Raw genomic sequence first — 24547 nt, 5'->3', positions numbered from 1 at the left:
GGGCTGTACTCTTATTTGCATTTTGCTTTCACATTGTAAATGTCTGTAAACACAGCTTATTGCAGCATTAGAAGTTTATTACAGTGATAAGGAGGCGCGTCGTTTCTGTAAAACTGCGTCGAGAGAAAGAGCACTGTTATGTAGAGGACATTAACCTGAGTGGAGTCTGCATGTTCTCCCTGAGCGTGTGGATTTTCTCATTGTGTTTGAGGTTAATTGGGCGCCTCCCCTCCCTGAGTCGGAGCACTCAGAGGGTTTGATGTCAGTGAATCGGGGTGTAGGGCTGCCGGCGTGCCGGCGGTGGGCGTACGTGTGACATCTGCGCTCCCCCTTCCTCCCAGGCGTCGCCATGGCGACCGGCGCGGCGGTGAGCGGAGGCCTCCATCAACTCGGATCATCTGCCGCGTTCCGACAGTCACAAAGGAGACGGCAGACGCTTTGAAATCAGCAACATTTATTCTCTTTAAACCCCAGAGACGGTCTCGTCCCGGAAATCCAGCGAGAACCCAACATGTTAAGAAAGTCGTTCGATGAAGTAGAAAGGAAAACTGCATTAATGGCGAGAAAAACCAGAGAATCTCCAGAGGCACATATCGGAGTAGAGGGGGGCCGCCAGCCGGCGTCCAATCACACACCAGATTTCCCATAGTCCCACTTTAAATCCGTAAACTGCCGAGTCGTCAGCGCTAACATGTAAACGAAGCTAACGAACCCTGTATGAGCAGGGGGCGGAGCTAAGAATCATTCTAAAAGAAGCGTTTGGACAATGTAGGAAAAATAATGTAAAACAGCAAGTTTAAGAAGACAATCAGCATCATGTGAAAAAGACCGATGGAGGCTGGAATTCATGCTGAACCTGGAAGCTGAATCCTCCACCCAGCATCGCTGCACTGTGTCAAATACGTGGCTCTGGGGGCCAAAAGCGGCCAGCAGGAAGCTCAGATCCAGGTCCTGGTATGCAGTGGAAGCTAGTGATTAGCATTAGCCACGAGGAATCAAACTGCACTTATTCTCCACTAAAAGTTGATTTTTTTTCCCATTAATTACCAGCTCTGGTCCAGTTTGACCTGAAAGTGAGTTTTATACTCCTGCTTCAACATATTCATGGTAACATTTGAAATTCTTCCAGGAAAAAAAACAGAAAAAGGTAAAACAATACTGCAACTTGACATCTTTTCCATTGGATGTGATTGACTGATTGATTGATACGCTTATTTGAAATGCGGGACAATTCTACTGAGACACTGAAAAAGCCTCCGTCAGGTGGACAACAGAGAAACTGAATCATTCATGTTTAAATTGATTAGCTTGATAGCTTCTGCTGCTGTAACCTTCACTCCATTTAACGCTGTAATGCCAGTTTCTCCCACTAGATGGTGAAGTGAGTCGCTCTAATATCTGTAAACAGGTGGGAATGTGACGACCATTGAACTTTCAATGACTGTCTTTAATAAATACTGCGTCACGTTCCTTTAAAGTTCAGCTTTCGCCCCTGCTGCTACGTACAGGTTCGGATGCAGAAACTTAAATGTTTAACGTTTAAGCTAATTCTCACCTCGGAGGCAAAACAAACCAAAGTGCAAAATACCTGCCAGCAAATATTTTGCATGCGAGGGTGAACAATCTGATGGAGACTGAAGCTGGCTCTTCAGAGGAGGAGTAACCAGGAGCACCTCCAGCCGGCGAAGAGATTCAAACACATCAGTGAAAGTGCTGCGTTAGGCTACTGCGAACGTTAATGTTAGCAAAGATGCTAAATGACAAAAACAATCTAAACACATGAGTGGAATTTTGGAAAAAACACGGAGGCGTTTTCCATTTTTCCATCATCGGTCCTGAAACTGGAGACTGGAACCGATCGTTAGCATGGCTGCGTTAAGCTAGCATACGCTAAAACCTTTGGTCCGAGCTTCACGCTTTCATCCACAGACTGACATCGAGCCTCTTCCTTTCATTTGGCCCCGTTGAGTGTGTTGGCATTAAAAAGTACGTTTTTTCAGTTACGCTGTTGACACGTAAGACAAATGCTAATTTCCCATCTGGTCCCAAAGAAAACAAAACAAACAAAAATAAAATCTGATATGGCAAAAGAAATGTTCTTTACGTTACAGTAACACTCAGGCGATGCCAGTGTCGACCAGCAGGCGGCAGTAACGAGACACTGAGTCCCCCAGGTTGTCTTCAGTCTAGCTCTTTTGAGTTTTTGTTAGCTAACAAGCTAACTTAGCATCAATGGAAGGAAAGCAGATACAGATTGATTCCGATTCGCTGATTTCCACATTTTGAAACATTTGAAGAACGAAATATTGTAAATTAAAGGACAACATATCAGCTTAAAGCAGTACAAACTGAAAAGTACTGTTTTCCGTCACACTTCTGTGCATCTTCAATTTGACACAGTGAAGCTGGTGTCAAACTACAGCAGCCTGGCGCTGCGTGTTGGTGAACTGCCTGCTCCCAAGATACTCAGAAGCTGCAAAAGGCAAAGAAGTTTTTTTAAAAAAGGTTGTTTCCTGTGTGATAAACTGTGATTTAACAGCTGCAGCGAGAACTTTACTGTACTGAAATGAGACTGAAATGTTGGGAAGCAGGTCCCAGTGAGGCGCAAAACACAAAAACACAACAACACGGCGGCGAGACGCTTCGTACCCTCATCACTAATTCATGCTTTTCCCTTTTAAGTTTTCCTGGTGCTGCGGCTCGGCGGCGCTGGTCCCACCGCCGGCGCCGCGCAGCAATGCAGCAGTGGAGAGTGAGCGACACAGTGGGCGGCGAGTCCTCCCGACAGAAGCTTTTTCCTTTCAGACGCCCTCCGACTGACTCAGCCGGCAGACAGAGACCGCCGTGGGCCGGGACCAGGACCGGGACCGCCGCGCTCCTCAACAGGCCCGCGGTTCCATATCCAGGTGCTTTGGTGCAAAATGACGCAGATCAGGGTCGCTACCGAGAACAGATCAGGAAGAGAGTTTCATGGTTTAGAAAGGGGGGAAGAGACGGAAGCAGGAGCAGAAGAAGAAGAAGTCCCATCCCGTCTGCTCCCACAATGCCGCGGGGGGTGGGGGGGGGGGGAGGCGACCGCCGGGCCGTCTCAGTCGCCCACGTCGCTGTCCTGGTCCCCGATGAGCCACAGGAAGTGGAAGCTGAGCGCCAGCAGCGCCGTGCCCAGCAGGTCGCCCAGCGCCGTCAGGTAGGGGATGGAGAAGCTGTCGGGGTCTTTGCCGCTGCGCCACATGGAGTGGACCATCCAGTCGGCGATGCACAGCAGCAGCAGCACCTGCGGGACACGTGATTGTAAAAAAAAAAGCAAAGAAACAAACAAAAAAAAAAAACCATAAAACAAAGGAGGGCAGAAGGCCCAGAGAAGCCGCGGCGTTATCGTGGCTGCTTCAAAACGCCGCGGCGAGCGGCGTAAACACTCGAAGCGCGGCGGGGAGCGAGAGGCGCGGGAGTAATGGGCCGGGCGGCAGACCGAGACGCGACTTAAGAGAGTCTTATTCATAATTCAAGTTTCCACGCTTGGCGGGAGAAAAGGAGAAGTCTATTAAAAGATAAGCGGCGCTCTATAATTTAAGGGGAAATGAGCTGTCCGGCGCCGGCGCCACAAACATGAGGAAAACAAAACCAAAAAGGGAGCGTGGGCGTCGCTGATCGATACCGACGCCGCGAAGCACGGCGTGGAGAGTTGATTATGATAAGACGCCGCTGGGTTTGTGGAAAAGGCACTTGAAGCCGGACGCGTCCAGCTGTGGACAGTAGCTGCTGGGATTCATTCATTACCGTAACCAACGCCAATAAATGACCGTCCAGGCCGCCATGTCTGCCCCATTTGTGGGTAATCTTTAATCTTCACGTCCATGAACGTGACCGGGGAGCGGCGTGGCGTTTCGGCTCCGCCCAGTCCCGCTCCAGGCTTTCCAGTCGACGGAGTCTGTTTGAACCGGTCAGGAACGGAAAGTTTCCCCCTCTGTTGACTCAGACTTTCTTCCCCCGGCTCCCTCCGAATCCCTCCCTGCGTCACCAAACCGCCGCCAACCCTCCAATCTGCGCTCCAACCTGCAAATCCAGCCTGAAGAACACAACATTACGCCGCTTAATGCCACCCTGTGAACCCGACAGGGACTCCATCTGGGCGGCTGCTGGAGGACTTCGCCGCGGTTCTCCAGGATGTCCTCTCTGAGACGAGTTGACAGTCAGGACATACATGACTGGACTGAGCCGTTATGGTGAAGGAAGGTGTGAAGAACCATTTTATTAAGTGGTTAAAAAAAGAAAAGCGACATAACCTTTTAATCAAACACTGCAGGAGCTCATAATGAAGGTTTCCCCCGAGGCCCGAGACGATCATTAATACATGACGGTAAATCTGAGGCAGGTGCGGAGAGAGAGGAGGCTGGAATTTACATCCGTAGGAGTGAAGACTTGAATTAAAGCACACAGCGTGGGCTGATGATTCTTCTTTTAACGCTATGCTAGCAGTGATTAGCACAGGAATGATTTCTGCCACCTTGGAACCGGATTCCTCTCCGGGCTGTTTGACTCCCGGCTCTGGTTTGGTGAGTTCTGGCTTTTTTTCTGACTCTCGGCAAATTAATGTAGAGCTGAAATCGGCTTTCAGCCGAGGAAGATGTCAAACCCAGCCGAGGCCATTCCGCTCTAATGTCTCAATCCTGCCCTGGTTCTGGGCGTCTGGCTCGGAACGCGCCATTATCAGACCCAGCCGTTCGCAGCGCCCTGCTTATCGCCGCCATTAAAGAAACAGACTGTGGCGGAGCGCGGCCACATCATCAAATTCCACCATGTCGCCTGCATTTCTCTCTCCTTGTTGCCACAGAGTGCCTCTCGCCACGCTGAGAATCGGCGGAGGAAGCGGCGCTCTTTGATTACCGGATGGAAATGAGAGCGTGGAGACTCACCGGAGAGAGCGGCGCTTCTGGAAATGCAGGTCATGTCTGATTTAAACATTTTCCCTTCATTCTGGTGGAGAAGCGGCAGCGGCATGGATAAAGTGATTTCCATTCCGGATACGAGACACGTGGAGGCTTGAGAAACCTTCCACGGATCTCGTTTGTATTTTCAGCCTCTCATTAGGCAGCGCGGTGCAGAGCAGTCGACTCCGCTAACGACGCTCCGGCCGTCTCCACAGGTGAAGGCTGGAGGCCAGGCGAGCTCTCTAACGTCCTCTGGAGGACATCGGTCCTCAGAGAGGACGGGGAGGGGCTGCTGGAGGGGCCTTTTTTCCGAGGCCAGCAGACATGCAGGATGAAGAGGAGACGAGCCAATCATCCGTCACGGTGGAGGGGAAAGTTTGAGCCTGCGGTTCGTTAAAAGGTGCGCAAGTCCAGAGGAAGTGGACAGACCTCACCTCCACCGGCGGCCGCAAAGAGAGGAAGAACCAGAGAAGAAGAACCAGAGAGGAAGAACCAGAGAAGAAGAACCAGAGAAGAAGAACCAGAGAAGAAGAACCAGAGAAGAAGAACCACAGAGGAAGAACCAGAGAGGAAGAACCAGAGAGGAAGAACCAGAAAGGAAGAACCAGAAAGGAAGAACCACAGAGGAAGAACCACAGAGGAAGAACCAGAGAGGAAGAACCAGAAAGGAAGAACCAGAGGAGAAGAACCAGAGAAGAAGAACCACAGAGGAAGAACCAGAGAGGAAGAACCAGAAAGGAAGAACCACAGAGGAAGAACCAGAGAGGAAGAACCAGAAAGGAAGAACCAGAGGAGAAGAACCAGAGAGGAAGAACCAGAGAGGAAGAACCAGAGAAGAAGAACCACAGAGGAAGAACCAGAGAGGAAGAACCAGAGAAGAAGAACCACAGAGGAAGAACCAGAGAGGAAGAACCAGAAAGGAAGAACCAGAGAAGAAGAACCACAGAGGAAGAACCAGAGAGGAAGAACCAGAGAAGAAGAACCACAGAGGAAGAACCAGAGAGGAAGAACCAGAAAGGAAGAACCAGAGAAGAAGAACCACAGAGGAAGAACCAGAGAGGAAGAACCACAGAGGAAGAACGACAGAGGAAGAACCACAGAGGAAGAACCAGAGAGGAAGAACCAGAGGAGAAGAACCAGAGAGGAAGAACCAGAGAGGAAGAACCAGAGAGGAAGAACCAGAGAAGAAGAACCACAGAGGAAGAACCAGAGAGGAAGAACCAGAAAGGAAGAACCACAGAGGAAGAACCAGAGAGGAAGAACCAGAGAGGAAGAACCAGAAAGGAAGAACCAGAGGAGAAGAACCAGAGAGGAAGAACCAGAGAGGAAGAACCAGAGAAGAAGAACCAGAGAAGAAGAACCACAGAGGAAGAACCAGAGAGGAAGAACCAGAAAGGAAGAACCACAGAGGAAGAACCAGAGAGGAAGAACCAGAAAGGAAGAACCAGAAAGGAAGAACCAGAGGAGAAGAACCAGAGAGGAAGAACCAGAGAGGAAGAACCAGAAAGGAAGAACCAGAGAAGAAGAACCACAGAGGAAGAACCACAGAGGAAGAACCAGAGAAGAAGAACCACAGAGGAAGAACCAGAGAGGAAGAACCAGAAAGGAAGAACCAGAGAAGAAGAACCACAGAGGAAGAACCAGAGAGGAAGAACCACAGAGGAAGAACGACAGAGGAAGAACCACAGAGGAAGAACCAGAGAGGAAGAACCAGAGGAGAAGAACCAGAGAGGAAGAACCAGAGAGGAAGAACCAGAGAGGAAGAACCAGAGAAGAAGAACCACAGAGGAAGAACCAGAGAGGAAGAACCAGAAAGGAAGAACCAGAGAAGAAGAACCACAGAGGAAGAACCAGAGAGGAAGAACCAGAGAAGAAGAACCACAGAGGAAGAACCAGAGAGGAAGAACCACAGAGGAAGAACGACAGAGGAAGAACCACAGAGGAAGAACCAGAGAGGAAGAACCACAGAGGAAGAACCACAGAGGAAGAACCACAGAGGAAGAACCAGAAAGGAAGAACCAGAGAAGAAGAACCACAGAGGAAGAACCAGAGAGGAAGAACCACAGAGGAAGAACCAGAGGAGAAGAACCAGAGAGGAAGAACCAGAGAGGAAGAACCAGAGAGGAAGAACCAGAGAAGAAGAACCACAGAGGAAGAACCAGAGAGGAAGAACCAGAAAGGAAGAACCAGAGAAGAAGAACCACAGAGGAAGAACCAGAGAAGAAGAACCAGAGAAGAAGAACCAGAGAAGAAGAACCAGAGAAGAAGAACCACAGAGGAAGAACCAGAGAGGAAGAACCAGAGAGGAAGAACCAGAAAGGAAGAACCAGAAAGGAAGAACCACAGAGGAAGAACCAGAGAGGAAGAACCAGAGAGGAAGAACCAGAAAGGAAGAACCAGAGGAGAAGAACCAGAGAAGAAGAACCACAGAGGAAGAACCAGAGAGGAAGAACCAGAAAGGAAGAACCAGAAAGGAAGAACCAGAGGAGAAGAACCAGAGAGGAAGAACCACAGAGGAAGAACCAGAGAGGAAGAACCAGAGAGGAAGAACCAGAAAGGAAGAACCAGAGGAGAAGAACCAGAGAGGAAGAACCAGAGAGGAAGAACCAGAGAAGAAGAACCAGAGAAGAAGAACCACAGAGGAAGAACCAGAGAGGAAGAACCAGAAAGGAAGAACCACAGAGGAAGAACCAGAGAGGAAGAACCAGAAAGGAAGAACCAGAGGAGAAGAACCAGAGAGGAAGAACCAGAGAGGAAGAACCAGAGAAGAAGAACCACAGAGGAAGAACCAGAGAGGAAGAACCAGAGAAGAAGAACCACAGAGGAAGAACCAGAGAGGAAGAACCAGAAAGGAAGAAACCAGAGAAGAAGAACCACAGAGGAAGAACCAGAGAGGAAGAACCAGAGAAGAAGAACCACAGAGGAAGAACCAGAGAGGAAGAACCAGAAAGGAAGAACCAGAGAAGAAGAACCACAGAGGAAGAACCAGAGAGGAAGAACCACAGAGGAAGAACGACAGAGGAAGAACCACAGAGGAAGAACCAGAGAGGAAGAACCAGAGGAGAAGAACCAGAGAGGAAGAACCAGAGAGGAAGAACCAGAGAGGAAGAACCAGAGAAGAAGAACCACAGAGGAAGAACCAGAGAGGAAGAACCAGAAAGGAAGAACCACAGAGGAAGAACCAGAGAGGAAGAACCAGAGAGGAAGAACCAGAAAGGAAGAACCAGAGGAGAAGAACCAGAGAGGAAGAACCAGAGAGGAAGAACCAGAGAAGAAGAACCAGAGAAGAAGAACCACAGAGGAAGAACCAGAGAGGAAGAACCAGAAAGGAAGAACCACAGAGGAAGAACCAGAGAGGAAGAACCAGAAAGGAAGAACCAGAAAGGAAGAACCAGAGGAGAAGAACCAGAGAGGAAGAACCAGAGAGGAAGAACCAGAAAGGAAGAACCAGAGAAGAAGAACCACAGAGGAAGAACCAGAGAGGAAGAACCAGAGAAGAAGAACCACAGAGGAAGAACCAGAGAGGAAGAACCAGAAAGGAAGAACCAGAGAAGAAGAACCACAGAGGAAGAACCAGAGAGGAAGAACCACAGAGGAAGAACGACAGAGGAAGAACCACAGAGGAAGAACCAGAGAGGAAGAACCAGAGGAGAAGAACCAGAGAGGAAGAACCAGAGAGGAAGAACCAGAGAGGAAGAACCAGAGAAGAAGAACCACAGAGGAAGAACCAGAGAGGAAGAACCAGAAAGGAAGAACCAGAGAAGAAGAACCACAGAGGAAGAACCAGAGAGGAAGAACCAGAGAAGAAGAACCACAGAGGAAGAACCAGAGAGGAAGAACCACAGAGGAAGAACGACAGAGGAAGAACCACAGAGGAAGAACCAGAGAGGAAGAACCACAGAGGAAGAACCACAGAGGAAGAACCACAGAGGAAGAACCAGAAAGGAAGAACCAGAGAAGAAGAACCACAGAGGAAGAACCAGAGAGGAAGAACCACAGAGGAAGAACCAGAGGAGAAGAACCAGAGAGGAAGAACCAGAGAGGAAGAACCAGAGAGGAAGAACCAGAGAAGAAGAACCACAGAGGAAGAACCAGAGAGGAAGAACCAGAAAGGAAGAACCAGAGAAGAAGAACCACAGAGGAAGAACCACAGAGGAAGAACCAGAGAAGAAGAACCACAGAGGAAGAACCACAGAGGAAGAACCAGAAAGGAAGAACCAGAGGAGAAGAACCACAGAGGAAGAACGACAGAGGAAGAACCACAGAGGAAGAACCAGAGAGGAAGAACCACAGAGGAAGAACGACAGAGGAAGAACCACAGAGGAAGAACCAGAGAGGAAGAACCACAGAGGAAGAACCAGAGAGGAAGAACCACAGAGGAAGAACCACAGAGGAAGAACCAGAAAGGAAGAACCAGAGGAGAAGAACCAGAGAGGAAGAACCAGAGAGGAAGAACCAGAGAAGAAGAACCACAGAGGAAGAACCAGAGAGGAAGAACCAGAAAGGAAGAACCAGAGAAGAAGAACCACAGAGGAAGAACCAGAGAGGAAGAACCAGGGAAGAAGAACCACAGAGGAAGAACCAGAGAGGAAGAACCACAGAGGAAGAACGACAGAGGAAGAACCACAGAGGAAGAACCAGAGAGGAAGAACCACAGAGGAAGAACCACAGAGGAAGAACCAGAGAGGAAGAACCACAGAGGAAGAACCAGAGAGGAAGAACCACAGAGGAAGAAGCAGGAAGACCCTGCAGCAACACAAAGCCGACTGAGACAGAGAAACGCTGATTGAAAGCTCAGCGCTGGCTGGGAGAACAGTGAACCTACAGTGGAGACAATAGAGATGCTCACACTCTAGTGACGCTACATGCTATCAGCTAAAGAGTTTTGTATATATTCTATACTTTTTCCTATATAGTATATAATTGCCCGGCGCAGCCAGCAGGAGACATGCTGCTCAAGAGGCACGAGAGTCAAATCGAGGACATGAAGCACTGGAAAAAGCAGCCTGAGGACGGGAATAAAAACCCTCGCTTTTCTCCTGAACGTCCGCTTTCTGCAGAGCCTAATAATCATTATCAGCTATTCTTCCAGTGTCTGCACAAACAAACTGATGAAGAGGCAGAAGAAATTCTCAGAGTAATTTCTGCAGCTGGCTCCAACAAACAATGATTCTGTAATAGGTGTGCTGCTGCGGAGCGGAGAGCGAGGACCCAGCTCCTGGACCACAGAGCTGATCAGTGTTCGCCCGCTATCTGCCGAGGAGCTGCATCCTGGATCCGGACCCGTCCTGGCCCTGCTGCCGCACACACACTGGTCTCCGTCGTGCGGCGTTCTGAGGGGCTGACGGCCGCCGCTGCAGCTCTGCTGGCTGCACGCTTAATTGATTTGGAAAGTCTCCAACTCCTCAGAGGCCGGGATTACGTCCTAATGTTCCACGTCTGCATTAAAGATTTAGGGGAGCCTTTAAAAGGCCTCCCAGCACACACACACACACACACACACACACACACACACTGGTGGCGGATTCTTTAGATTCCAGGACCTGCAGAAGGACCACCTGAAGATGTCAAAGCAGCCATTCATAATTCAAGTCGCTGCTGTGTGATTATCTTAACTGCTGCAAAAAGAAGCGGAGGTTCCTTCAGGCGTCGCCCCAAACCACAGCGACACACACACACACACACACACACACTCTGACACACACACGGTTAGGGAGGAGACGGGTCCTCAGATTCACCTTCCTTCCTGACCTTCTCTCCTCACACTCCGGTCTTAAACTGTCTGACTGAATTTCACGTTGACTGCTGATGGTTCAGGTTTTGGGTTAAAAATGTCTGAAATACGGCCTAAAATTTAAGAAAGCACCGTTACTGTGTTTGCATTAATGTGAAGCGTTCTACTGTGACAGGAGAAGAATGAAGCAAAAAGAAGCTTCAGACGCCAGACACGTGGAAGTGGAGCGTCCAGCAGCTGCTGCTTCACGGCTCTGGCTGCATGTAGATTTAATCTGTGAGCATGTTCCTCCGAATCCTCCTGAAAATGAACAATTAGGCTGCGGAGCAGAAACAGGAGCAGCGACCTGGGAGAGGAGGCACCTGGGGGATCCGGTCACGTGACCGTCCTCTGAGGATCGGCGGTCCCGGCAGCGAGCGCCGCGCCGCCGCCGCACACTCGCACCGCTCACCTGCAGCATGGCGGCGGCCAGGTAGACGGCCATGAAGATGGGCGTGAGGGTGGTGTGGCCGCTCTTCATCAGGTGGATGGTGTAGAGGAAGATGAGGTGTCCGGGGATGACCAGGAGGAAGAGCACCTGAGCCGAGCGGTGATTGGCTCCTGGGAGGGAGGGAGGGAGGGACGTCAGCGCCGGGCGCAGGAGGACGGGTCCCCCCTCCTGATCCGGACCGAGGACCGCCTCTGGACCCACCTGTGCCGCAGAAGGTGCGGCAGGGGTAGTAGCAGCCCCGGGCCTCCTCGGGAACCTCCCCCGGAGCGCAGTGGAAGTGCAGGTAGGTGGAGATCCTGCTGGACTGGATCGCCACCAGATTCCCACCGATCCCTGGAACAGGAGAGAGACGGTCCCGGTTACCGCCTGGTCTCTGCAGCATGGCGGCGGCGGCGGCGGCGGCGGCGTTGAGGAGCAGCAGACAGGTGGGCAGAGCCGAGCGGCTGAGAGAAGCTCTGCTAAGTGAGCCGTCACGTCTGAGAGAGGAGGAAAAACAGGCCTCTCCGTTCAGACTCATAAAATATGGATCGCTGGCGTCGCTGCTTTCAGCAGGTAAACACGTCTTCTGGAGGCGGAGGCGCAGCGGGAAGCACATCTCACACACACACACACACACAGCAGAGAGTGTGTGTGTTATTGTGGTGAGTGTATTAAATTAGACAGTGCCGCCACCTCGGGCTGATGTCCACTCAGTTCAATCCACTGTGGCTCGTTGTGTGGCTGCTGACGTTTCATTGGAGCGTTCCCAGAGCTCCCACCGGGCGGGACACACACACCGCACCGCAGCCAGCCGCCCGCCACACACACACACACACACACTCCGTCTGGAGACGAGCTGCGACGCTGAGGGAGGGAGCATCCCCACAATCCACAGCTCACCTCCATCATTTTATTCCCACGGAGGATTCTGCTGCTGCGGGACCGTTTCTGCTTTACTTCATAAACTCACCCAAACTCTCCGGATGAAGAAGTTCCTGCTTTTAACTTGTCAGCCAGTGAATCCTTTGGGTCTTGGTTCTATCAGTTAACAGTGCTCTTTCTCTTGGCGCTCATTCACAGCAGCTGGAGGTGAAGACAGACTCCAGGCGCCAAACATTCGTGGAGGATGTTTTGGAAACGGTGACTTTGAGCCGCTTTGCCCTGAAGGTGAGTGTGGGTGGATGCTGGGGGGGGGGGGGGGGGGGCACATCTTCCCCACCTCAGCAGGGGGTCAGCTGGAGGGAGGTTTTGGGGCGATCTGGCTTATTTAGGTCACTGGGTACGACAGGAGGAATGAGGGCGAGGGAGGGCCGGCGGGCGGGGGGGGGGGTCTCCTCCGTCGCCCTCCGTCAGGCCTCCGGGGCGGGGCGGGGTCGGCGCCTCGTCTCACGAAAGAAAAACACGGCGTGGAGGAGGAGGGAACGACTTATCGGTGGAAGTGAGACGTAAAGAAGGCAGACACCTTCTCTGGAAACAAACAGCAGAAGGAGAGGAGAGGAGGGGTGGAGGGGGGGGTGGAGCAGAGGGGTGGAGGGGGGGGGGCGAATATGCTCAGATGACAGGCGCAGATTAAAGATGCAAGTGTGAGAGCTGTCTGCTGGGAGAATACAGAACAAGGTGCCACTTTCACCGAGCCGCTTCAAAGACGCCGCACCTGCATTTAGAATGAGAACAAATGAAGGAGCGGCGGCGGCGGCGGCGGCGGCGGCGGCGGCGGCGGCGGCGGCGGCGGCTCGGAGCCAATCAGCCCGTCCCGAGCAGGAGCTCTGAGTCCGAGACGACTCTACAAAACTTCCAACGCTCACGCCATTCAGACGCCATCTGCTCCATTTGGAGAATCGCTGCAGAAGAGCGGGAACCAGCCGTGGCGGTCAGCTGCTTCCTCCCATCACCCCCCACTCCTGTCCAATCAGACGTCCCCTTCGCCGTCTTCACGCCATCTGCTCTTTGTTGTGTTTCTCTCTATTAGGAGGGAAACTGTGGCGCATGTCAGTGGCGCCGATCCTTCACTCGGAGCGCCGTCCTGAAAGCGCAGGCCGTCGCGAGCTCGATTTCCGCTCGCATCTCGCCGGAAAGCCATTAACGGTGGGAACGGCGCGGGCATCTCGTTAAGCGTCCCTCATTAGAGACGTTTAATTAAAGGCTTATCTCTGGCTGCGGAGGTGCCAGGGTCCTGGCAGGACGAGACGGACGGCTGCCCAGATCGCTCTCATTAGGTACCGCATTTACGCCGACGACGCCCGACTCTCTCTCTCTCTCTCTCTCTCTCTCTCTCTCTCTCTCTCTCTCTCTCTCCTTTTGTTTTCCAGTCACCTTCATCCATCCAGGGACTGTTTACTGCCTCTGATTTCACATCCTCACACACACTCACACACCTGGGAGCCGCACGGCACAAGACAAATAGAGCGCCGGGCCGGTTATCCATCTTGTGTACAAACACTCCGTCTCCATCTTCGCCCGGAGAGTCAGAGACCGCATTCATTACGAAAACTGAGAGATGAATGAGACGAGCGGCACCGGACAAGAGTCTCTCTGTATTCAAAACTTCCAAGCTAAGCGGCTTGTTAGCATCCGTCGGCGCAGGAGGAGCCGCGGCCGCTGCTCATTAAAACAGGTTTCAACAGTTCGCCGAGGAGAATCCCACAAAAACCAGACAGAGCAGCACTGTCACGAAACACACCAAGAAAGGAGAGGATATCAGGTCTTATAGTCACGAATTAGCTCCTGTTAAACTCATCACTTCCCAGACTCGGCAGCAGCCATTCGTCTGTGAGGCTGGAGTCAAATTACCAACGAGAAAACGGACAGTAGTTGGACGAAGTTACAAGACTCTGAAAAGTGTATTTTTTATGCTTGGAGTTAAGAATAAACCAGAATCTGATGGATCCGACAGCCCAGTATTAAAATATACTTCATACCACAAGACAGAGCAGCGACCCGCTCACTCCTCCAGATGAGGCTGGTGTCAAATTCCAAAATCAAAGACGGATCAGACGCTGGGTTTGAGTGAAAACACCGGAGACGCTGCCATAGGTCAGCATTTCCTCTGGAGCTGCTGTAAAAGAAAAGCTCCAGTCTAAAGGCGGCTGAGATCCTGAGAAGGTGTGTGTGTGTGTGTGTGTGTGTGTGTGTGTGATGGACTGGTGGGTTTAACTGGGATAAACACTCCTGCTCCCACATCCTGAAGTCGGACAAACGCGGATGGAGACACACACTGTGCCCGTCTGCGGCGTTCATCCTTTAAAAACTGCAGTTTTGGACAGAGAGCTGGGACTCTGTCCTCCGAGCTGCTGCGATCCGGAGCGGCGTCTCGGAGACCGAACCAGCCTCACCGTTGATGACCGGGGTGTAGACCACGATGCCGGCCAGGTTGGGGTCCGACACCGTCTTGTCCAGGATGAGTCCTCCGATGCTGCAGAGCACAAAACCACCGCCGTCAGTACGCATCATGTATAAATACTGGGTCGTACTGCTGGTCTGAGCGCGTCCACAGCTAGCTCTGAGGACGCTCTGAGGACGCTCTGAGGACGCTCTGAGGACGCTCTGAGGACGCTCTGAGGACGCTCTGAGGACGCTCTGAGGACGCTCTGAGGACGCTCTGACACGTCTCCCAGCCACCAACTCTCTCTAATCATGAGGCTTTTTTCATTTTCCTCTGCGCTGCCGTTCGCCCGCCGCCTACTGGAGTCAGGGCTGGCGAGGCGGAGCGGCGTCCTCGGCCGGCGTTTGCGTTCTCTCGCCGCTCTATTAGAGCCTGAGAGGACGCGCTGAGCCGCCCACACCGCCGCTGAGAGCCGGCGAGACAATGGATCTGGCTGGCTGTGAGAGCGGCGGGCCGGAGGGGACCCGAGGGCGGCGGAGCGCCGGAGGGGGGGCGGCCATTTGTTCAGGCAGTGAGTCATCAGGCTCAGCTCCTTTTTCCCTCACCACAGTCAAGACTAAACACACACTGACACACACACACACACCTGCTGATGACCATGGCGGTGATGACCGGCTCCCAGCCGGAGTACAGCAGGGTGCGACTGGCCGGGTGCTTGGAGGAGATGACGATCCACAGCGGCGTCAGACACATGAAGAAGGCGCAGACCAGCGACGACACGTAGGGGTAGGAGTCTGAGGGACACACACACACACACACACACACACACACACACACACACACACTTTGGTTCCGATCAGCTCGTTCTCAGGCGCTCCCAGCTCGTTTTGTGTCTCAGTGTTTCCTGGAGTCTCTGTGGGTCAGGCTCTCATTAAACCCCTTCTAATTCCTCCATCATCCATATATTACAGAAACGTCCCCGCCGTTACGGCCTTAACCTGTGAATTAACGGGTAACTGGGCGGAATGACTGAACACAGACGAAATCTCTCTGCTGCGGCTGGAATAAGATGATATGTAGTGAAGTATTGAAGCAGCCCTCCGGACCTGCACTCCGCTGCACTCCCTCAGTCTGCTTAAACACCAGCGGATCGTTTACTTCACAGAGCGCCATCAAAACAAATTGGTTGGTTTAACGTCTTTTCATGGTGATTCGGGGGTTTCTGGTGGTCCTCTGCAGCAGGCCGGACTCCAGGCAGCTCTGAGGACGACGCCGACGTCCCTCCCAGAATTCCCTCACGTGCCGGGCAGCAGAAGCCACAGTCCACCGCACGGCGGAGGAAGTGTGTTGGTGGAGCTATCATTAGCAGGCGCATGCTCCTCGCTAAAATAGGACGCGTCTGTCTGGCCTGAAATGGAAAGTTCTCCTCAAGAACAATCGGTTCTTTTCAGCCTTTGTAGCCAGAGGCGCGTTCTGGCGGTGCATGCCGCTGTTCGTCAGACGTAAACCAATCACCTGGTACCAGATGCGGCCGTGGCGGCGGCCTCCTCAGCCCAGGTTTACCGCCGGCGCTTCAGGGGACAATAAACAAGAAGAGGACAGGAAGGAGCCGGTCTCCAGGCAACAGGACGGTTCAGAGACACCCCGTCCTCCTGCGTTTGTTCTCATTGTCTTGGTGGTTGTTTGTCTCTCCTGACAGTCATTGTGTGTCTCTGCGGTTGTTCTCGGTGTTTTGGTGAAACTCTGAGTTTGTTAGTGCCTCATTAACAAGTTTAACTCACATCCAAGTGAAAACAGAGCAAAAAGAAAATAATGCAGGGTTTTCTCCTTCGCCGAGAGCCTCCCTCTTTGTTTCAGCAGGACTATTTGGGGAACATGATGAGGCTAAAGCACCTGCACTCGGCCGCCGCCAGATGTTTCCAGCGGGATCCTGTTCCAGCCAGTAAATAACTGTCATTAGGACACACGCCCACATTTATTACCGTGATGGTGCGCTGCCGAGGGGGAGAGGGGCCTACCGCCGGAGTCTGGGACACGATGGGCTGCAGCGGGCCGGGAGTCCGGAACCATAACGCAGGGGAGGGCGAGGCGTGGCGGGGGGCCGGGGCCCGCCCGGGAGGGAGTGGAGGATCTGAGAGCCTGAAGGTGTTCAGCTGTGAGCTCAGTCTCTACTCACAGCCAATCAGTGGAAGAGCAGAGTCTCTACAGTCGACCTCATTGAGCCTACAGTATTCATCAAATACACACTTATTTAAGACCTAACCTGAAAACAGCAGGAGGAAAATGACTGTTCTTCTCATTCTGCAGCTCTATTGAAGCCATTCGTCCATTTCCTCCGTGGCAGACCCGCCGTACTGCCGCCGCCGCCGCCTAGTCGGGTCCGGATCCCCGTCTGGACCAAACACCTGTCTGCTGATTTAACCTGATTGTGGCGGCGTCTCGTCGATTGTCTCCTCCGGCACACTGTCCTCGGTCGGCTCCGGCACCGCCACAATCCACGCAAAACGTGCACGACACCGTGCACGGCGCCGGCAGCAGCCTGGCCCCGCTCCTTCTCACTACAGCGCTCCAGAAATAAACTCCACCGGACTCCAGCTGAACTAAATATGTATGATAACAGAGTGACTTAAATGCTTGAAACGCATGTGTGTGTGTGTGTGTGTGTGTGTGTGTGTGTGTGTGTGTGTGTGTGTGCAGCCTGGCTCATGAACAACAGGGTGACTGTGTGTGAGGGCCGCAGCCAGACTGCTGCAGGGCTGCCAGGGAAATCTGAAATTTACAGAGTGGCTCATGAATGCAGCGCCTTTCATGGTGTGTGTGTGTGTGTGTGTGTGTGTGTGTGTGTGTGTGTGTGGTTGTGTGTCCAGGACCAGCCATGTGGAGTAAAGCAGCGCTGCAGAGAGGAGTGGGTCTGCAGTGGCCTCTAGTGGCGGACTGAGGGAAGCGCAGCAGCAAATGAAGAAACGAGGTGAAAAATGAGCCGATGGATTTCAAACCAGAACCCGACCTGAGCAGAACCTGATTTATCCTGATTTAAATATATTCAGTAAATGAGGATTGTGTCTGCGGTGCAGCCGGAGACGGTTCTGATCCGGGCCTCTGGTTCTTTCATGGCCCAGATTACATAAGACCACATTCACAGCTTCAGGGGTGGGGCTCAGAGGAGAAGGGTTTCACCCGCCGGGAGCTCAGAAAATGTGAGAAGGCAGCAGGAAGTGGTCCAGCAGCCCCGCCTCCTGAACCTCGCTGTACACACAGGTCTAAAAATACCCCGACCTGTCCTCACTTCCTGTCTGGAATAATCGTCGTGACAGCGACGGACGGAAACACTGCAGTTCTGTCAGTCGACATGTCGGAACGACGGACGTCCCCGGAGCCGGTTCACCTACCCAGGCACTTGTAGAGGCCCTGGCTGATCCAGGCCAGGATGGCCAGGGTGATGAGGTCGCCGAAGCTGGCGGCGATGGGCGTGGCCACGTTGTCCGGGTTGATGCCCGTCTTCTTGGAACCCACAATTACCCCGACCATGATGATCCCTGAGCGGGAGGTAAACACACGGCGCGGGGTGACGTCAGGCGTGGCTCATCTGAGGGCGCGCGTGTGTGTGTGTGTGTGTGTGTGTGTGTGTGTGTGTGTGTGTGTGTCTGTGTGTGTGTGTGTACCCTGCAGCAGGGAGGCGATGAAGGCGGTGGCCACGCTGCTGGAGCACAGCAGGACGGCGTGGCTCATCTGGAACTTCCCCTCGGGGATCCAGCCCAGGACTACGGCTGCTACGGCGGCCAGGAAGCCCACCACGGTGGCCTGGACCTGCGGGGGGGTCAGAGGGGGGTCAGAGGGGGGTCAGAGGGGGGTCAGAGGGGGGTCAGAGGGGGCGGGGGTCTTTAATGTGTGTATGGAGATGTTGAAAGACGAGCTGGACCCTGCAGACTGGCCGGACGGTACCTGCTTCAAGGCCAGGTTCCCGATGATGAGGTTCCACTTCTCGATGGGGGAGTCCATCTTCCCCACGTTCACCTGCAGACCCACAACGCTCACATTCAGACACTGACGTACCGAAAAACCCCCCTCTGCTCAGAATGAGCCGCGCTCTCACAGAACCTCCATTTAGTTATTCTCATGGACTTTTACTTTGAAAGGTCCTCGGGGGGAACAGCTGGGGGGGGGGGGGGGGGGGGGGGGGGGGGGCAGCAAGACAAACAGACACTGCGGGGCGGGGGTCACGCTGAGCTCCTCCGGCCGTGTTGACACGGGGGCGCAGAATGTGGCGCCTGCCTGGAACCCAGAGGGGGGGGGCAAACAGAGCGGCCCTGCCACGGCCCATGAGCAAAGAGTTCCACTCTCCCTGTCGTCTGACTGTTCAGGCTTCCAGTGTCCGAATCAGACCCGGTCTGGGAGCCAGGTCCGGGTGAAACAGGCCGGATTTGCCCCCCCCTCCTTGGTTTCACCTGACGGAGTGAGAAGTGGTGTAACTCCAGCGCAAACATCGACGCTGACGCAACCGCACACCGACAAACAACTCAGATATGACAGAGCGGCTCCAAGGACAGGTCACCAGGGGAGGGGGGGAAGGGGGGGGGGGGGGGGGGGGGGGGTCTGGAGGACTGTCCAGCTACAAGAACAACACAAACCGAACCACCTGGGACAGAGCCGAGTTCTTCAACAGCTGTCTGGAATAAATGTTTATAGAGATTTTAACCTTTTCTTTGGCCGGACTGGAACCTCATGGGGGCCGGTTTTGGCCCACGGGCCTTATGTTGGACACCCCCGGTCTAGATCTAGTTTCTACTGGTGAGAAGGTGTAAATGTGGACGCGCCGTCCTCACCGCCGTGGACAGCCTGGACGCCAGAGTCATCTCCAGGTTCCCCTTCAGGCCCAGCAGAGCCGGAACCAGGATGAAGATCTCCGTGATGAACTGGAACGCCTCCCAGTGCTGAAGACCAGAGAGCAGAGACCCAGACCCTCATCAGAACCACCAGGGACGGGAGCAGACCTCACACAATAAAGACTTTCTCTGCTGCTGCTTTATTCTGTAAAGTAACATCATAACCACAGCCTCACACCGGCAGCTCGTCTCCTGTTTCTTTAAAAAAACACAAAACTTCTAAACAGAATATATTCAATTCACGGCCAAACAGAGATGCTACGTGTTTTCTTTAAGTCAAAACTGTGAAAAATCTATGATGAAAGTGTTGATCTAATCCAGCTACACCCCACCTGCATGAATGAAGGTTAGCAGACTGTAAATAAAGAGCCAGCTGTTTCCTGGAGGATGGAAATAGACGTGTTTTCTTGTTTCAGTCTCAGAATGAGGAGCTGTTTGTGTTTTTCTGCCAGACCTGCGGCCGACTGTGTGGAGTGTGTGTTTGAGTGCGTCATGAACACACACTCCAGCCGTTAATCCCAGCTGACCGGCGGCGGCGGCGGCGTACCTGCACGATGTCCAGCACCATTCCGGCGGACACGGTTCCAAACCCGGCCAGGAGGAAAGGCACCAGAATCTGCAGCGCCATGGCGAGCGGGGACTCCTTGGGCATGTTGTGGCGGGCCGAGCCCGGCCCTTCCTCCTCGTCCTCCTCGTCCTCGCCGTCCGCCTCGTCCCCGGACGGCCGCCTCTCGGCCAGCATGGGCTCCGTCTCGGAGAAGCCCCCGTCCCCGCAGTCCGACAGCGTCAGGGACGAGCGCGAGGCCCGGTCCAGGACCCGGCGGCCCTCCAGGTGCCCCCCCTCCGGCCTGTAGCCGTTCTGCAGCGGGCCGGCGTCGGGCTTGGCGCCCAGGTCCGCCATGGCCAGCCGCTCCTCCTGCAGCTTGGTGTAGCCGGTGGGCACCATGGTCTGGAAGACGGAGGCGACGCGCCCGGACGACACGGGTTTGAGTGCGCTCCACCCGCCGCCCGCTCCGCTCATGCGCACCGTCAGGCTAGAGCCCAGGGACTCGCCGATGGCCCCTCCCAGGCTCTGGATGCTCATGGTGCGGGCTGGCGCTGCCGTGGCTCATCTCCCGTCATCCGGCGTGAGGCCGGCCGCACGGTAATCCACCGAGGAGCCGCTTCACTCTGGCCCCGGTCCAGCGTCCATGGCGGCTTCACACACACACACATACACACACACACACACGTCAGGCTGGGAAAACAACGGGTTAGAGGGGAGATCAAACCTGAGAGCTGCAGGAGCTGAGTCACGCTCCTCAGCCCGGCCACAAGCTGCAATTTACACCAGCATAACAACACACGTCTGGGCCAAACATCACACTCACTGCCTGACTCACTGCAGCGGAGGGCAGCCCTGCAGCCTGATGCTGCCGCCGCCGTGCTCCGTGCTGGGGCTCCATGGTGGATTCCCAGCAGAAACTCTCATTTTAGGAGGACAAACTGTACTTTTTAGACCAAATGTCACAGATCTGTAGCTCCTGAACAGGTTTCTGGCTGTTTCTCAGCAGTCATCCTGCATGTTGACCTGATTTCTTGACGTTTCTTCATTTCTGACCAGCTGGCAGAGACTGATGATAAAAACATCTTCTGTTTATTAGTCGGGCCTCCTCGTTTTAACCACCAGCTTCAGTCTGTCACACTTCTGCTTCATGAGAGCCAGCTGACTGAAACCTTCCTCTCGGCACAAGTCTTCACCAACACAGCAAGAGACGAACAAGCAGTTTGTTTGTTTGTTTGTTTGTTTGTTTGTTTAGGTTAGCAAACAGACAGACGCGGTGAGAAGCTAACGTGAAATGAAGACAGGAGGAAACACGGCGGCTCAAAACGGCCAAACGCCGCGGCAGACGGGCTCTTTAACACAGTAAAAACACCCGGAGCGTCCGTCCTCATCTCGTCTGCCATGTTTCCGCTCTTTTATCTTTAAATGTACCTTTTTTCTGCGGTGAATTTCCTCCGGGAGAGATGAGAGTGAGTCGATCCCTGACAGCAGCCAGACACGGAGATGCCCAAGATCGTCTGGGAGGGGCAGATGCGTCACTCGGCGCCAGTAAACCATCATGGACGGACGGATAAAAATCAAAATCAAAATATATAAAATAAATAACTTATTATCATTATTTTCTCTATGTTGTCATTTTCTGCGTTTATGAGAGATAAAGAGATGCTGAACCTCGTCGGGATAAGTTCATAAATCGGTTTTATTGTGCAGTCATACTGTACATAAATAAACGTTTTATCAGGAGTAATCAAGTCTTATTAGTCAAGTTTCTACTTAAAGTTAATTTAGACCATATTGGTGATACTTTGAGAGCCCGACAGCTCATAAACTGTGCTACACATCGGCATTTAATTCACTTATCTCTGTATTAAATCTTCATTCTATAGTCTGATTTTGTTGTTACACCAATGTCTTGAAGGTTATTTTATTGCTTTAGTTCATCTCAATTCTAAAAAGAAAACCTGAAAGTAATAAAGCATATGCTTCACTTAAATCAAAAGAGTTTCACTCCCGAAATGTGTTCTCAAATGCCTGTTCTCTTATCTTATCTCTCCCCTCAGAAATGAATGAATAAGTTAATAATAAGAACTTACGCTGATATAAAAAGACTCAGAGTGAGACGTCTCGCTTTGACCACCCAGGAAAAGTGCCACACAGCTAGTTTGAGTACACTGCGCATGCGCAAGTTACACTCAGCCTTAGTACTTTATTTAAAATTCAAATTTAACCAATGTTTTTAAGTTTTTTTCCATGCACGTAGGGGGGCTATTTCCATAGTCATCACGATAGCATATTTTTAGAATAATTTTTAAAGTCGGTAACGTTCGTTTTACCGAACGCCGGTCCTCCCAGACAGCAGGGGGCGCTGTCGCGGGTTTGACGTCTCTGTAACCCGGAAGCTGCTCTGCTCCGCTTTGCACATGTTTGTGGAAAACAAACCGAGTTTTCACCAGAAATGGATTTAAAAGGACAAAGAACGAGCTCCAAGGATTTATTATCATGCGGAAACGGAGCAGGTAGTAAAGGTTTTACTCTGTTTCGCAGTTTCAGGAGAGTTTGAGGAGTAAAAGACAAGTTTCAGCTGATTATAGAGGTTACCTGAGTATCCACTCTGTCTGTTTAGGTAGGGATTTAACCTAATTCAGATTAAATTAACAAGTTTTATTGTTCATAGACTGTTTATACCATATTCCAGCCGAATGTCACAGTGAGATAACTGAAATTCCTCTGCAAGATAAGAAAATTCTATTAAACTCTGCGATCCTTGAACATATGCAATTAAAAATCTAAAGACTGCAGATTGAGACTATGAGCATAAAAACAGAAATTAATTTTACAAGCTAGGAGGCATTAAAAAAACTAATATTTACCAACAAATGAAGGAAATTACAGGTTACAGCCACAAAATTACAGATACTGTCTAAAGGAACTTGACAATACCTTAATACCTCTTGTACCTTCATTAATATTGTTTTGAATGAAGAATGGGCAGATTATGGTTATGTTCTCAATAAATCTGTGTTGTTTATGGTGAGCTTACGATATGTGCAATATGTGTTTAGCAACCCCCCCCCCCCAAAAAAAGCCCTGTAATGAGTCGTTATCAAAGAATGTTTTTTATGTTTTTGTACAGTTTGCATCTCACAAATTCAACTTGACAAAACTTTATATGTGGAGGAACTGTGCGATTAAATCATAAAAATTCCACAATTGAGTGAATCAGGACAAAAATCAAGGAAATAAATCAAGAGCCTTGAGGTGAAATGTGTACGAAACAAAAGACTCCAGTGTTTGAATTGATGGATTTACTCCAGAAGAGGAAGCAAATATTGAAACTTCTCAGCAAGTAACTGAAGAAGACGAGATCATGTATTTCACACTGATATCAGACCTGTGTGGATAATCCCTGCCTTCTGATAAAGCAGGTCTCAGTGAGAAGCTGCTCCTCAGACCGAAGGCTGCCACGTCCCTGCAGACGGAGCGAGTCCCCAGGAGCGGCGGTGAGCTTCCCTCCCCTCCTGTGACCCGGATCGGACGGCCTCCGAGCCCCGGTGTGACGCTTCCCTCTGTCTCTGTGTCCAGTCCTGGAGCGGCTGCACAGCTTCCTGCCCGGATGGCCGAAGCCAACCAGAGGCTGAAGCAGCAGATGGACCGAGACCCGGACGGACGCTTCGACATCGAGGACGTGGAGGAAGCAGAGAAAGTCATCGAGATGGTGAGGGAGGGGAGGAAGATGCTCTGTAATCAGTTTCCGTCTGTCGCCACTAGAGGTCAGTGTTTGTCGGCAGATGCTACATGTTGGTGTGACTCTCTCCTCAGGATGTGGCCTTGTTCGAGCTCAGCGGGTCAGAAAGCTCCTCCGAGGACGGCGTGGAGACCTCAGACTCTGAGGACGAGGATGATGACGACAACGGCGGCGGCGGCGAGCTCACGGAGGAGAACCTGAAGCTGCCCGGAGCACGGGGCCACAAGAGGAAGGCGGAGATCCAGGTCCTGGAGCAGCCTCACTGACTGCAGGAGCAGGAAGTCTTCCTCAGAGAAACCAGGACGGTCTGGATTCTGGACTCCAGCGTGGAGGACGTTGATCCCACGTCAGCCTCAGTCCCGACAGCAGAAACTGAAACTTCAGGCCGTCCTGCTGACCTGTGAAGCACGGCGGCGGCATCATCAGGGCTCCTCTGCAGCGCGAGGCTAGCCTGTTAGCATTTCACTGTTCAACACACGCACACACACAACAACGCTGATTTAAGACAAAGTGTTTATTGAGAGGAGCTTCCCGCCCGTCCAGCTGCTCCAGATGTTCCAGAAAACTCATTTCATCAACCGTGACACGTAAAAACTGGGTTTATCAACACGTTCTATACTCTGACAGAGTTACACTGGAGACAAGCTAGCCTTCAAAATAAAAGCAGTCTGTTGGGAAAGCAGGGAACCTCGGTTCCTCTGACAAACACAATGTCAAAAATACTGTAAATATATCAAATACTTCAGTTTCCTTATTTTCTGTTTAAAAAAAAAAATTATGGAGAAATTTAACAGTGAAGAAAAGTGAATTTTGTGGTGGAGATTCAATAAAATGTTTAAATGTGACTCTTCCCCTGTCTTCACATTCTTTTAAAAAGATAAAATTAAAGGATCTCCAGAATAGCTTGAGGAAATTATGGCTC

The 24547-nt window shown here is 52.1% G+C and overlaps 2 protein-coding genes across 2 annotated transcripts; one reads left to right on the top strand and one right to left on the bottom strand.

Moving 5' to 3' along the window:
• Positions 1–443: 443 nt before the first annotated feature.
• On the bottom strand, positions 444–21388 carry slc41a2b (solute carrier family 41 member 2b). Its single transcript, XM_030113064.1, has 11 exons — positions 21312–21388; positions 19884–20533; positions 19277–19384; positions 18396–18467; positions 18116–18260; positions 17843–17989; positions 15100–15247; positions 14464–14543; positions 11354–11485; positions 11114–11262; positions 444–3274 (listed from the first exon to the last, which is right to left on the bottom strand). Exons 2-11 carry the CDS (start codon positions 20418–20420, stop codon positions 3089–3091), a joined length of 1704 nt encoding a protein of 567 aa, XP_029968924.1. The 5' UTR covers positions 20421–20533; positions 21312–21388; the 3' UTR covers positions 444–3088.
• An 890-nt stretch (positions 21389–22278) lies between these two features.
• nopchap1 (NOP protein chaperone 1) lies at positions 22279–24464 on the top strand. The gene is given in 5 exon segments (XM_030113065.1): positions 22279–22396; positions 23306–23380; positions 23463–23489; positions 23492–23595; positions 23700–24464. Coding segments are annotated over 5 exon segments (459 nt in total). The 5' UTR covers positions 22279–22335; the 3' UTR covers positions 23892–24464.
• Positions 24465–24547: the final 83 nt, after the last annotated feature.

This window comes from Salarias fasciatus, chromosome 17 (assembly GCF_902148845.1).
Source record: "Salarias fasciatus chromosome 17, fSalaFa1.1, whole genome shotgun sequence".
NCBI lineage: Eukaryota > Metazoa > Chordata > Actinopteri > Blenniiformes > Blenniidae > Salarias > Salarias fasciatus.
This window is presented reverse-complemented; position numbering and strand designations above follow the sequence as displayed.